This window comes from Carex rostrata, chromosome 24 (assembly GCF_964058835.1).
Source record: "Carex rostrata chromosome 24, lpCarRost1.2, whole genome shotgun sequence".
In the NCBI taxonomy this organism is placed as follows: Eukaryota; Viridiplantae; Streptophyta; class Magnoliopsida; order Poales; family Cyperaceae; genus Carex; species Carex rostrata.
In genome coordinates, this window is record NC_135941.1 from 4270699 (window position 1) to 4285822 (window position 15124).

The 15124-nt window shown below is 34.9% G+C and overlaps 1 protein-coding gene across 2 annotated transcripts; it reads right to left on the reverse strand.

Moving 5' to 3' along the window:
- Positions 1 to 1015: 1015 nt before the first annotated feature.
- LOC144575522 (putative 1-phosphatidylinositol-3-phosphate 5-kinase FAB1D) lies at positions 1016 to 13435 on the reverse strand. 2 transcript variants are annotated; one of them, XM_078325691.1, is made up of 13 exons: positions 13181 to 13435; positions 12291 to 12539; positions 11879 to 11915; positions 10219 to 11739; positions 9737 to 9881; positions 8080 to 8421; positions 7092 to 7682; positions 6482 to 6822; positions 5657 to 5783; positions 4122 to 4268; positions 2608 to 3738; positions 1671 to 1925; positions 1016 to 1533 (listed from the first exon to the last, which is right to left on the reverse strand). In XM_078325691.1, exons 2-13 carry the CDS (start codon positions 12496 to 12498, stop codon positions 1255 to 1257), a joined length of 5124 nt encoding a protein of 1707 aa, XP_078181817.1. In that variant the 5' UTR covers positions 12499 to 12539; positions 13181 to 13435; the 3' UTR covers positions 1016 to 1254. The 2 variants fall into 2 exon arrangements, with proteins under 2 accessions (XP_078181817.1, XP_078181816.1); XM_078325690.1 differs by having other exon boundaries at positions 12291 to 12436; positions 13181 to 13337.
- Between the last annotated feature and the right edge of the window lie 1689 nt (positions 13436 to 15124).

Sequence of the window (15124 nt, forward strand, 5' to 3'; positions counted from 1 at the left end):
TTCAATAAAATAAACATATTTACTTAGATATGATATACATAAATCTCATTGCTGTCAAAATGGATATAAATGAAGATACCATCAAATTATGCTTAAATGGAATGGAATAAACAATATATTATATATGGAACAATTTTAATTTAAAAATCCAACAAAAGTGATAACAAAATATAAAATATCAGATAACAAAATAAAATTTAGATATTACTATATAATTAATATTTTTTGACATGATCAATAATTGATTTTTGAGTATCTTTAATACATGATAAAATTTAGACATTATCTATTTTTTATTTAAAAAATTATAAAAATTAAAATTTCAATGCGTGTCTTAATTTGTCCTTGATAATTAGCAGTTTTCTTCCTTAAAAAAATTGGTTTTATTGAAATATGTTACCAATTTATGAGGAATAAATTATCATTAAGATTAATAAAGAGTTACCAAAATCTGTTGGAGTAAATGAGGGATGAGAATGAAGCATATGTAGAAATTGAGTGGTTTGGGATCATAAAAATAAAGTACGGATTGTTATCAAAGAGACACTTATTATAGGTCTCTATTTGTATTCTAAAAATGCAATTGGATTTAGTCTTTCATTACAACAATAATTAAGAAAAATAATTTTATTTATTTTATTAGATTCGTACTAGTCTATCTTTTTATAGTTGATTATGACAGAAGTCAGTGGCATATTTTATGTCTAGAATCCAAAAGGTTAATACAAACTTTTGAAACATTATTGATAAACCAAATACATAACATGATAATATAGAAACACATAGCAATTTTTATTAGAAAATACATAAATATCAATGGAATTTTCTAATTTGAGTAGAGTCGATTAACCTGCTCACTTCCATCTCCCTTCGCCAATCGCCACTACTAGCATGTTTGACTAAAATATAACTTCTATACACAGGTCGTAAGTACAAATTTAGTATTCGTAATGAAGATGATTTAATAATTTTGACTCTCATCTCATATTCAGAAACAAATTGTAACATGCTCAGCGAACCAACAATTTATATCTGAAAATTGAATTGCAATGACTAATAACATTACTAACAAATTACAATAGCAACAATAAGCTCGATATATCAAACAAAGAAAATTGATGGAAGAAGAGGAAGAGCAAAACTTGGACTGGCTGGAAATTCGCCAAAAAAATTGCAAATTTCATGGAACCAATTAAAAGAATGCCACCTATCTACATGGCTCTACCAACTCGAGCCAAAAAAGAATGCAAAATTTTAGGATACAATCCAGGGGCTGTTAACCATCTCCGAGCCCCACCCATCTGGGACAGTGAGGACATATTGTTGCATGAATTTACGAAATCTCTTCTTGTACTCTTTCGGTGAAATTACAGTAGGTAACTCGTTTTTTGGGACCACCAGAGAAGACTTGACCCAGGTCTCAAGTTGTTTGTCCCAGGTATATTGCCTAAGATAATCTATTATCCCAAAAACTATTGCTTGATTTTCTCTATCTACTCCAAGCAGCAACGAATAATCCATAACATTAATTGACTGAAAAAGGGGCAAAAAGTAAATCAAATAGTTAGTCCCGGCCACCAGAACAAGTCATGTAATTGGATGTTTAGGCCGAAAATTAAATTAATAAAGGACATCAAAGAATCAGTAGCAAAATGGTACATTATGCATACCGTCAAAAAAGAAGTGTCATTCCAGATGGCACGCTCAAATAGCTTCTTTGTCCTTTGGGAAAGATAGATTGGGTATTCCCGCATGTCCTCTATGAAATTCTGATCCAAGAAAGTACAAGAACTAGAACCCACAATGTGTCGTGCGAATATGGCTCCCTTGAGATCATATGTGCGTGACAAATGGCGCCCATATAGAAGATTTTCCATCACCATTAAATCCATTCGAGTCTCTTTCCCGTTTTTATTTTCCACTATCTATAAAAAGAATTGGAAATAATTCATTAGCAAATAGGAATTGGACATCTCAGCAGTCAAGGACATGCCAGACTTACATCATTATATTACCAGGTCTAAACTGGTGCTAGAAAATATAGCTAGCTTTGTATTGGTTTGTTTCAGCACCTGGAAATAGTAGTATGATAATGGTATCATACAAGAGGGAGGCTATGGTACTATGCATAGCGCAGATTAGTTCATACTATGGATCAATATCTTCGTTTTCAAAGTTCAAACAGTAACCTTTCAACATGATCTCCATATGAAACTGTACTTGTAAAACAAATTTTACATGTTTTACTATTTTCTTAAGATAGGTAGAAAATCACTTGATCTAAAAATTCTGGACCATTCAAAAGTAGTGATTTTCTACCTATCTAAAAAAATAGTAAAAAAATTCTAAAAAATGTAAAATTTAGTCTGCAAGTTCAATTTCACATGGAGACCACGTTGCGTGGTTCAGATCAACTACTTAAACTTTGAAAACAAAGATATTGATCCATAGTACGAACCAATCCGCGCTATGCATAGTACCATAGCCTTACTCACCATACAATACACATCTGGTGAGTTAAGTTCTGCATACCAGTACAAAAACAATCACGGTAACAGCCATAACAGGGTATTACACAGCACACTCACACAATAAAGACAAACTGACCTCATAAATTCCTAGAATCTTGGCAAGGCACGACTGGTTCCCTTTTTCAACAGATTCAGACATGTAATTGAAATAATGCGGTGCAAATTTCAGAAACGAATGATATTCAATTTTCTTAATCTCCTTTATGATAAATCTATCATCCATTGTTTTTGAGAAAAAGGCCTTGGTTTTTCCCCCTTGTGCATCCCACCTCTTGCAACGACTCAGTGAACCTATATACATAATTTCTGACGGGCAACACTTCTTTCTAAGATCATAAAACTGCTCTGCATAGGCACATTTAACGGTATATTTTCCCTTTAGAGAGAGAGGATCTCCTTTTCCAATAGAAAATTCTTGGTGCAAAGGCTTACAAGCCACTAAAATCTCTTCTGGCGGTAGTGATAACATGGCATTCAACAAAGCTGATGAATCAAGCTCTGGTTCCTCCTTGTTTTTTCTATTTTCCTCAGATTTGCATAGAGAATATGCAATTAAGCTAGAAACTTCATCCTCCGAAACTGAGAGAACATTTCCACCGGGGCCCACAATAAACTGCCGTTCTGGTTCTGAATCTGATTTTTGGTTCTGGATTTGGGGTAGGTGACTAGGTATGTATCTGTTTATCTCATTAAACCTGTCCAAGAATCCAACTTGAAGTTCTTTTCTATAAGACATTAGCAGATTGGAAAATGGGGCCCAAATCCAGTCTTCTCTGTCTTGGGATGCGGATTGAGTGACATCCAGGGATAAAACAGAGCCTGACACGTCAGATTCTGGTATTTGTTCTGAGTCTGATAATGTTGTTTCCAACAAGGATGCTTCTGATACTGGTACTATCTCGAGACTATGGATCTCACTGGAGGAGGGTGGTTCATCAGAAACCTTACCACTGGTATTTGCTGGGTCAAGAATTTCTGAAGTGGCACGATTTTCAACCAGTTTTTCTTCTGAATTGTTGGAACAAGTAGGGTGTTTTTCTTGATTTAGAGGCAAGGAGCTAAAGAGATGTGTGAGGCGGCGATCCCACACATAAGTCTCAAGAAGTAATGTCTGGTGTAACCAATTCAAACTTAGAATATCCTGAACAGCCAGACCTGGTTTCTTATTAATTTTCTTGGCAGAATCCATGGGCTTTGGTAGAGACACCTGCATTTACCACAAGTATATTCAACAACAACAATTATTAATAGATAAACATAGGCCTCATTTAATACAGTGCCAATGGATTGACTTGACAATTTAACAAAATATCTCAAAAATAATAAGAAAAGTAGACATATTGTTAAACTTATAGATTGGTCATATATCAAATCTTGTGTAAATTGAATGTCACTTAATATGGATTGTTGTTAATTCCAAATCATTTGAATGGTAAAACTTACATCACATAATTATTTTTCATTTGTATGATATTCATATAGTACAGAAAACATTCCAAATGTAGGCAAATTTATATGTCAAATGCCGCAATTACAAGACAGTCAAGTTCACTTATTGTCAATGAATCTTAACCCATTAGAAAAACAAACCTCAATTTGAGCTTCTGTCTCCTGAGCCATCAACAATACTGAATCGTCAGAAATCGCTCCCAAAGCAGTATCAGTTGTATGTTTTTGTTTCAATTCTTCTGAAATGCGTTTGACCTCAGAGAAAAGTAGCGACCGCTTCTCATTTACCTTCAAATCGAAAAAGTAAAAGGCAAGAAGAATTATACACACACAAATGATAATGAGAAGACTGCAGTGTCACATCTGCATTTTAATTTGTAACTAGACATCTTTGGCAACACATGTTGTCGGTTTCATTTGCAAACTGGAGCAAATATCTAACCATAATTGCAAAACGTGTCCAACATTTCCTCACATCCAATCACTGTGCTTATTTGAAAATAGCACATGACAGCTGAAATTATGGTCATGTCCCTTAGAAAAAAAGACTAAACAGTAGGGCTGAAAACGGAGCCGGATTATCCGTTCCGAATCCGCTCCGTATCCGACTCAGATCCGGATCCGGATAATTTCGCAAATCAGATGCGGATATTTTTGATATGCTAAGAATTCATCCGGATTCAGATTCGGATACGGATGGTGACTGGGAAACGGAGCAGATATCCGTTTATATCCGCGAGAGTAACAGTGCATCCCTTGCGCGCATCCATGTCCGTTTGAATTTCTGTTTTGTCTTCATCTCAATGTTATATAAAGCTGTCAGTTAACTTTTAACTTCAATAGTGGGACTACAAATACTCACCGTCCGGATCGCTGCATAGCATGCATTGATTGCTTTTGCTTTTTAACTTTTCCACTTTCCGCTACTTATTTTTTTCAAACTTTTCACTCAAGGCTGCTCTTCTCCATTCATTTCTAATCCTCTCTTCTCCATTTCTTTACCTCTTTTTTATTTTACTTTTTTCTTTTCTTTTCTAATTTATTTTTCTTGATTTTAAAATTTTCTTAATTGATATTTATATCTTAAATTTATATAATTCAATTATCCAACCATTATTCGTTTTATATCCATATTCGAATCTGTATGCGTGGACTATCCGTTCCGTATCTGTATCCGTTTAAGGCGGATTTGGTTTTGAATTTTGATATCCGTTTGCTATCCGTATCCGTATTCGTATCCACTCATTATCCGACGGTTGCGGATATGGTATCAGCATTATCCGCTCCGTTTTCACCCCTACTAAACAGGTTTTTTCCTCTTAGTTTAAATAAAATGGAATCCCAATATTTAACTTAGTTTATTTGGGTTTTACTTCAATTGGACCTTAGGCCAAAAAATGTACATACTTCCATGGAGTTAAAGAGTGAAATTATCAACAATTAATGTATGCGATACAGTCACATTAATTTAACACGAGTTATTTGCAATAGTGCAAAAATGTTGGGCTTAGAACAAATATGAGAAAATGTTGGTTTCTATTTAAGAAAAAACTGAGATATTTGGTTTTATCGCAACGTCCTTGTTACATTTTTTTTATAGGACTGAACTCAAACTTTTAGTTAAGCACAAAGAGCAAGGGAGGGAGAAATGAGAGAGAGAGAGAGAGATAGCATACAAGTAGGGCTTCTTTCTGAAGCCAATCAAGGCTATTAGGATCATGAAACTCCAACATAGCTGGCGGTTTACATGCTTCATATACTTCAACTGGTGTATATCTCAGCATTGCAACCCTCGAACCCATGCTGGGCAAAAAAATTTAAAACAAACAAGAAAATAAGTGTAAAAATATAAATGATTCTACAAGTAAATAGCTTCAAATCAAGTACGGGAAAACCTAACGTCAACAGAAGGAGCATATTGAACCAATTAACCAAACTCAATAGTTCAGGGGACTGATTGTACAAAAGCAAGTTCTGGGGCTTAATTGAACCAAATCAAACAGTTCAGGGACCAAAATCAAACTTTTCTCTTTAGATTTTAGAAGAAAAAAAAAAAGTGAGACTATGATACTATGCATAGCACGGATTGGTCTGTACTATGGATCAATATTTTTGTTTACAAAGTTGAAATAATTAATCTGAACTGTTCAACATGATCTCCATATCAAAATATACTTGTAGACAAAATTTTATATTTTTTAGAATTATTTTAGTATTTTTTATAATAGGTAGAAAATCACTACTTTTGAATGGTCTATAATTATTAGATCAAGTGATTTTCTACCTATCTTAAAAAATAGTAAAAAATTATAAAAAATGTAAAATTTGATTTGCGAGTACACTTTCAGATCGACTGTTTGGACCTTAAAAACGGAGATATTGATCCATAGTACGGACTAATCCACGCTATACCTTAAAAACGGAGATATTGATCCATAGTACCATAGCCTCAGCCTCACTCAAAACAAAACTACAACAAAAAAAGAAATGGCTAGACTTACCCAAAGAAACGCAACCCATCACGGTACATCAGATGGCCACATGGCAACTTTGTCCCAGGCAAGTACCTCGAAAAACTCAATTCAAGAAACTTCACGAAAGAAATACTACGTGCTGAGTCAGACACGATAAATCTCGCAGCAGGGCCCGCTGGCCTATTCTCTTTCTTGCAACTCCAGCACCTGGTCCACATCCATATCTTGTCTTGGTCTTTAGAGGTCTTACTGGACAGGTCCAGCTTGGGAGGCAAGGTTGTCACTAGAACTGTTATGCGCCCGTTTTGGTGCGTGTACACATACAAGTGTGCCTCTGGTGCATCTCCGCATACTGAGCATCCATGCTTCTGACAAATTTTTAACTATATTATAACACTAATAATACATGCAAACATATGGGTGTGAATTTGCTATCACATGTCATGATCTAGTGCCAATAAGCAAAATGCAGAATCCTTTTCATTATCTTATGTTTTACATGTGATATAACTATTGAAACATGTCCCAAGTAGAAAGGTAATCCTTTTCATTATCTTATGTTTTACATGTGATATAACTATTGAAACATGTCCCAAGTAGAAAGGTAATGAGCTTGAGAGAGTGAAAATAAAACTACCTCATTAAGGAATACGTCTGTTAGCTGAGTTCCAAGCGTCGTGTCAGAATTACCATAGTAATTTATTCGTGACACATGTCTCTCCTCGCATATTGTCCGTTTTACAATATTTCGACAAGACACTATGATCAAAGCACTATGTGGGTCCTTTGCATCCTCTCTCTCTTTCTCTGGATCAGCCACGATTCTAATTTTGCCATTCTTCACCGTCTCTATTTCAGTTCCTTCAATTCTCCCATTTAGAGTCTCAGCAGGATCCAAATCCGGTGAGGTAGAATCAGTACGAAGTGGTATATCAGAAAGAGTTAAAGGTAATTCTTCATCAGAAATAGGGATGTCCAGGTCTTGTGACAGGGTACTGCTATCAGTGGAGCTCTCAGAGGAGAAACTTCTAGAAGGAGATATGGGTTCAGGTTCAGGGGAAATTATAAGAGGGTTCTGTTTTGTGATAGCATTTTTGCAAGTTGCCAACAGTCTTTGATCCGAGAGGAATGATGTTACGCGAACAAGATGGTGTGCGGCAAAGACTGCATAGTGAAGTACCCGCTTGATTCTCTTGAGTTCTTCAATGTCTGCACCTCTTAGCAGTATCTATTGGGAGAAAACAATTTGGGTTATGAGATAGCAACAGGAGATTACTTTACATAAAAATCATTGTTGTTTCCCTGAAAACAGGTGAAACTGTTAAGCCATGGATCACTATTCGATCCACTGGATGAACATTCTGGTACATACCAGTACTAGAACAAACCATTATTATTTCAACAGTTAGCACCCCATCACAACAGAAAACTGAGATAAAGAGTATTATTGTTGAATAACAGTTATAGGATAGTATTGTTGGACTAACAAGCATTGGACCTATATTATCAGAGACCATATGAACTAAAATAAGGCACACTAGAGCCATGACAATCCTCCTATAAACTGCAATAAGTAATAATTAACAATGAAAATTTGAGAGAACTAATGATATGACAGGACTTACTGTACAGCCTAAAGGTTTAGGTAAACCCTCTAAAAACAACAAATTTTTGCTGGATTTCTTCCCTTCTCTGTTAATATCCTCCACAAATTTCTCAATCCGAAAATTATCACACTCTCTTACAACATCAGGCCTTATCAGAGCCTCGCCTAAAGTGACCACTTTGGACCCAGTGCAGCGCACAATCCTCTCCATTCGGTAAGGTTTCATGTCAAGAACTAGGGTAATGCCATGCTTTCTTAGTAGTTCTTGTGCCTCCCTTGAAGCAGCTTTCTCAACCAGTATTATGTTGGGTTGACATGTATCAAGCATGTTTTTAATTGATTTCTCCAAAACATCTTGGTCCTGGTTCATAAAAAATACGAATTAGATAAAAAGGCAGCAGAATGAGCTGATAGTGAAATGACAATATATATATATATATATATATATAGAGAGAGAGAGAGAGGTTGGCTAATATCAAAATGTTTGTTCCCAGGCCGTGGAACAAACGCTTTGGTTTTTACATTTTCAAAGTCCAAACAGTCTATCCAAATTGTTCAACATTCAATCTATAATAAATTGTGCTTGAAGACCAAATTTTATATTATTTAGAATTTTTTTACTATTTATTAAGCCAATTTTAAGATCACTGTTTTTAATGATCCAGAAAATTTTCACTGTTTATTAAAATCAGCGATTTTAAAACTGGCTTAATAAATAGTAAAAAAATTCCAAAAAATATAAAATTTTGTATCCAAGCACATTTAATATAGAGATCACATCTAACGGTTTGGATTGACCGTTAAAACTTTGAAAATCGGAAAACCAATTGGTTGCGCCACAGCTCCAGAACAAATGTTTTGATATTAGCCAACCTCTCTCGAGTGAGTCTATGGTACTATGCATATCACGGGTCGTTACCGTGCTACGGCTCTATATTCGAGTTTTCAAATCCTAACGGTCGATCCGAACCGTTCATCTTGTTCTCCATATTAATGTGTTTGGAGACCAAATTTTACATTTTTTGAAAACATTTTACATTTTTTGAAAACATTTTACTATTTTTTTAGATATTTAGAAAATCACTTGATCTGAAAATTCTGGACCATCCAAAAACAGTGATTTTCAATAAATCTAAAAAAATAGTACAAAAATTTCAAAAAATGTAAAATTTGGTCTCCAAACACATATTAATATGGAGAACAAGATAAACGGTTCGGATCAAAAACTCGAATATAGAGCCGTAGCACGGTGCCAAATCGTAATATGCATAGTACCATAGACTCACTCACCTCTCTCTATATATGTGTGTGTGTGTGTGTTGCATATCTGTGTGGCTACTCAGTTTCAAACTTGGTTTTTATTTGGATTTAACGTTTAGTTATATTTAATTGTTATTTCTGACAAATTTCTTTTTCAGAACATGTACCACATATAACAGCTCGTATTATGCATGCACCAGTCAGCAGAACTATTTAAAGACCAGCTAAAATATGAGGTTTTGGAGTAAAGATATTCAAGTAAAATTATCAATAATGCGGAATATCATATGGATTATTTTTAGATTCAATATCTCAAAAGTTACTTCAGGTACCAAGAAACAAATGAAATTTCCCAGGAAAAATTAGGAAAATGTTATTGAAAAATGACGAAAAAATGTAATAGATGTAGGACCCACATGTTCCATAGAACGGATGGATGACAAACCGGAAACGGAATGATCAAGCACTTCCTGAAGAAGAAGCAATCTAGGCTTTATAATGCGGGTTGGCATGTGCTTGTGGGCCGCACTCTTTTTAAAAACCAAACCATCTATCACTTCACTGCAACCAAAAACTTCTATTAAAAATTCAGAGTAACATGGTAATTGTTGTACGGGTAAACTAGAGGTACTGGCTGGTATGCAACTAATTCCCAGGTAACCCATAATTATTATCTTTTGGTGCTTAGTTGTTGGCTCTGTCACACCTTAGTTAACTAATTAAGATAAAATGGGGCATTTATTATCACATGTTATGGAAGCATAAATGCAGATATAACTAAGATACAATTTGAGCAGTACCAGGTAGAATGATAATCCTTCTGAAAAACATGAATGAACCTATTTGCCAGGTACAACAGTTACCATATGAAAGAAAAAAATACGGAGTAAAGGCCAACCTTTGAATGCGGGTACCAGAAGCAATGCACTTTACTTTAACATACAAACTTGGATCCATTTCCTTGCCAGCCACCAAATCAGGTTTGATCAGCAGAGCAGCTTGCCAAGACAATAAGCGCAAAACCCTAAGCCAGCTGTCAGGTGCATCCTCATCTCCAGCCTCAGCCGGCACAGAAAATTCCTCTGCCACCATAAATCGCTTCAACAGCCGTTTGAACTCAGCATTCATGATCTCCACCATTGTCTTCTCATTCACTTCATCCTCAAATTTGGGTTGCAATGGATTCATTCCATATTTAATCTTGTCCTCTTTTTCTTCTTCAATAGCTGCACTTTCTAATTGAGTTTCATTCTCAACTAGTTCAGGCGGGACCCACATGTCAGGATCGGTGCCAAAATTGGATATGAGTGGTTCAGGGAGTATGTACTCCACTGGCTTGGGCGGGAAAGCAGCATCATTTTCAATATTTAACACTGGAATTTCAGGACTTCCTGATGATGATAGAGAATTTTCTTCATTGTTGGGTTTTTTCTCACAAGCATCATGAGGCAAGAGAGCCATATCAGTATTGGTGCAAATGCTGTCTAAAGATATGTTTTCAATGTGTTCCACTAGAATTTCAGTGCTTACTGATGAGGAAGAACCATCTTTAGTGTTGCAAATACATACATTAGAGGGTTCGGTGCCAACTTGTAAACAAGAAGTTGCGCTGCCTTCCTCTGGGAGGATGCCTTTAAAATTTTCGATGCCAGTATGATCTGGAGGATGATTACCATCTTCTAGAAGTATATTGATACCAGCTTCTGTAGAGATACCTTCAATAGGTTTGATTTTAGTGATCGCATCAGAGGTTTCAGTGCCAACATATTCTAGAGGGAGCGTGGTGCCTTCAGAGTTTTCAAACACAGTAGTACATCCTGGTAAATTTTCATTATCAGATAATTCCTCCCCCTTCTCAATTTCATCGGGCAAAGATTTAATGATAGCCTCTTTTTCTGAAACAATTTTGGGTGGGGGCTCGGCACAATCTTCCGACAACTGAAAAGTGGAAAGTTTCTCCTCTAAATATGCGGTAATATTCTTCTTCAGAAAAGAATTGGTATCAATCTCCCCAGAAGCAGAGGTGGCACCATTTTCGATGCAAGAACCTTCATGCTGCTCAGATTTATCAATTTCCCCACTTTTAGGTATAGTTACATGCAAGGGGTTGGCAGCTGTGCCTCTTTCCAAATTACAAATGGCGTCACCCTCTGTCAATACATAGTTGCACAGTTTGAATTTTCCAGTGTCTTTGTGCAAATCTTCATTCTTCTCATTACTAGGCATACCAGTGTGTATGAGCTCCATGCCAGTGTCTTTTGTCAAAAGACCTTCAGACGTGTTGTCTATTTCAATAATCTCAGGTGATACCTGAGAAATAGTTTCATCTTTCGAGACCTCCGTACCAGATGGTACCATGTAAGAATCACCCGGTAATTCTTCAATTTTCTCACCAGCGAACAAATCTTGGCCTCCATTACTACAAAATTTGACAGACAGTTGTGATAATGCAAACCAGCTAGAAATTAAAATAAAAAAACTTTATAAACTTCTTTTTAATAATATAAAATTATAAACAAATAAACAACAGGTGAATTAAAATGATTCAAATTTCTTACCTAATATCAGTATCTCCGTCAAAAAATGGGAGATCATCTGCAAAGGAGGAAAAATGAAAGGAATCTAGTATTAGTTCAGTGAGATAAAACTTTTATGATGAGCTTGAAAGTAGGATAAAGTAAGTGAAAAGGTAATAGTTATTATCCTGTGTAAAAGTAGTGATGAGAGTTATCCTCTTAATTCCCCATTTATCCCACCCGTAAACATTGCTCTATTTCATTATTACTTGGCTTTTAAATTCATAAACAGTAAGCCAATTATCTCAGGCTTCATTTTAAGATGGTACCACTCAAACATAGGTACAGACACTTGATTTTCTTTTCTCACTACATATCAGAATTTTTCCTTGGTAAAAAAAACATATCTAGTTGTTTAGTGATGAGAAATTCCAAACATTGAGTTGAAACGTACCAAAAAATGAAAGACAGCTCTCATAACCAGAAGAGGAGCTTGGGCTTGTAAGAGGAGTGTCGTAAGGAGTACTGTCATCTGATTCTGGCGATTCCACGCCAGAATGCTCCATCATATCGCACATGAAGTGTAATGAGTTACCGCAACTGCAGTTGCAGGAAATTTCAATATCTTGAGTTGCCACTTTAGACAGACAGGCATGAAACATTTGTAGTTATCTCAGGCTTCTATTTTGACTACCTCTAATTCCTAAAAACAACAATTCTCACAATTACTGCTTATTTCCAATAAAAATTGTTCCTTTTGTTACATTAGCAGAATAAATAATATAATCACATCCTATTAATGTTCTTAATTTCCCACTATTTTCTATTTCCCTAATTTAATTTTCCTCCTTATTTTGGCTTTCCTTGCCCAACACCTGTTTTTAATACGGAATAATTAACGCCACTAATAAATAAAGGATGATGAGAAGACGCGAAGCAGGCATAATCCGTAAATTTTATTGCCCACGGAATTGAGTTTCGAACATTCAGCGTTTTCAAATTTAGTAGCTGAAACATTATAGGATGGAATACATTTGCATTTCTATTCACCTAAAATTTTATCAGAAGTTCATAGAAGGCGATGGTATGAGCTAGAAGATCAAATTAAATATAAAATTTTATTAGCTATCAAAATGCAAAAAGGTGATCAAAGCTAAACAGACAAGCATGTGCTAGATGTAAAATTAAATATTTTCGACAAGCAATTTTAAGTTAGGAAGTTGCATAAAAAATAACGAATTCGTGCAAATGTAGAAAAATCGACGGAAACAAAAAATAAAATAAATATAAAAAATAATAACCGTCTTAGCTCGTCTACGATCTGAATTAAACTCAAATTCTCACCACGGATTTGCTGTCTACATGAAATGCGGAGAGTACATTCAACGCGTCGATGATAGTAGATTAAAATCGCAGGGAGAAGGAAAGCATGACTTGAGAAAGAGCCCAAATAATGGACAAAATCACTGTATCTTCTCTCTCGATGCCTCGGTAAAGCAAGGAACCAAATGGCGTTTATAGATCCCAAATTTAAACTTTTAGAAGAACTGGATTTTGATTCAGGAGAACCAAAATGAGAGGGAAAGTGGAGAGGAAGGCATGCGATGGAGATGTTGGGCGAATAAATTACGAGTGCGTATCCTCTGAGATATCTCATATTTTGCATTTGCATGACCGACGTGTCCAGTGCGATAACGCGGGGAACAGTATTATTTGAGCTTGAGATTCGTGCAGAACGTATTTTAACGGTTGAAATTTTTCAAAAAGTCACGCAAAATACGAGATATCTCAGAGGATGCGAATTCATAAATTACGAGGGTATTTTTAATAGTCCCCGACTTAGCAAAATATTACAGACCAGCCCTTCCAAAATCATTTTGCAAAATAGTAAGTTAGTAACAAAACTTTTTTGGATTGACTGAATATAAATCAAAGCAGAAGGTAGTTACGAGTGTATGAATATTGACTACGGAGAAAACCATCAAAAAATTCAATTTTGCGGGACCAGAGAGTAATTATGATAGATCAGGGTCGTGTCCGAATAATGGAGAGGGTCATGTGGAAAGAATTCATCTGTTTCGGCTCGTGGGCCCGACAGCATATAAATACTTTGGAGAAAAATATTACGAGGTTGCTCACGGAATAAAAATAGTCTCTTTACTATTTACAACCTACTTAACATTTTATATTGCAGATTTGGTATCTAAGCACATACATAGATACACTCCTAGGACTGAGAAGTGAGAACCTGTCTTACTGTTTGTCTGCTAGTTTGATAATTCCAAAAGATGTTAGTTTTCACCTGATCTTATTGAATTCGGTCAGTTTAATTAAAAATAACAAAAGTTGAGGAAGGATCATTTGATAATATTTATTTTGGCAAATTTAAAAATAAATTATAAATGTAAGATTCAATATTATAGATATGATTTATATTATTTATATATCATGTATATAAAATATGATGATATTTTAGTGTATGTTTTATTGTATAAATTAATATTAATATTTAGTTTAGTTTTTTTTTTAAACTTTATTGTCATAATATGTTAAAATGACCGTTGTCAAAGTCTCCTCAATAAATTTTTCTCTAATCTTGATTACAAAAGACTTTGCATAAGTGACAAAAAAAATATTTCAATCTATACAAGATTCATGAATATAAATATGTCAAATTCTTTCTTGTTTCATGAATTGAGATGAACGAAGAAAACGTGGTCTGTTAATATTTTAAATTTTTTCAACATAAATTAAAAACAAATGAGCAAAAAATCTAGAATATTTAATAAAATACTGTTTTAAAGGTCGTACAATTAAATTAAAAATGAGGACCTCAAACAAAAAATAATGTAATAAAGTACTTTTAAGAGGCGCTCTTGTGAATTTTAGATATCTGGAATTCTGGATTCTGGAAAGACTGACAGGTTCTACAGCTAACAGAACGCACTAAGCGACAAATTATAATGACTGTCACATCTTGACTCAGATGCGCCAATATTAAAAGCTGGGAATATGTCAATTCAAATTTCAAATGAATTCAGATCCAATGCAATACCTGACCTTGTAGAGTGACATCTGAGTCGTCCGTTTTAATCTGACACGAATCTCAAAGCGGATTCTATACTGGAAGTAATTTTATCTCCTCCACCAGGGATAAGATTTTGTCTAGATATGTAATGGTGGAATTATTATGCTCAAAAGAAAAGGTCAAAGAAAATTTTTCTAGATAAGAATTTGTCTGACTAATTAATTAAGTATGTTACGGTTTAATGTATTAATGTTCTTTTC

Excerpts from the sequence above, each read along its gene's own strand:
- LOC144575522 (XM_078325691.1), bottom strand. The coding sequence starts at position 12,498 with ATGTTTCATGCCTGTCTGTCTAAAGTGGCAACTCAAGATATTGAAATT. Across the intron at positions 11,740-11,878 it reads GACGGAGATACTGATATTAG|TAATGGAGGCCAAGATTTGT; the intron begins GTAAGAAATTTG and ends CAAATTTTGTAG. Across the intron at positions 5,784-6,481 it reads GATGGGTTGCGTTTCTTTGG|CATGGGTTCGAGGGTTGCAA; the intron begins GTAAGTCTAGCC and ends TTTTTTGCCCAG.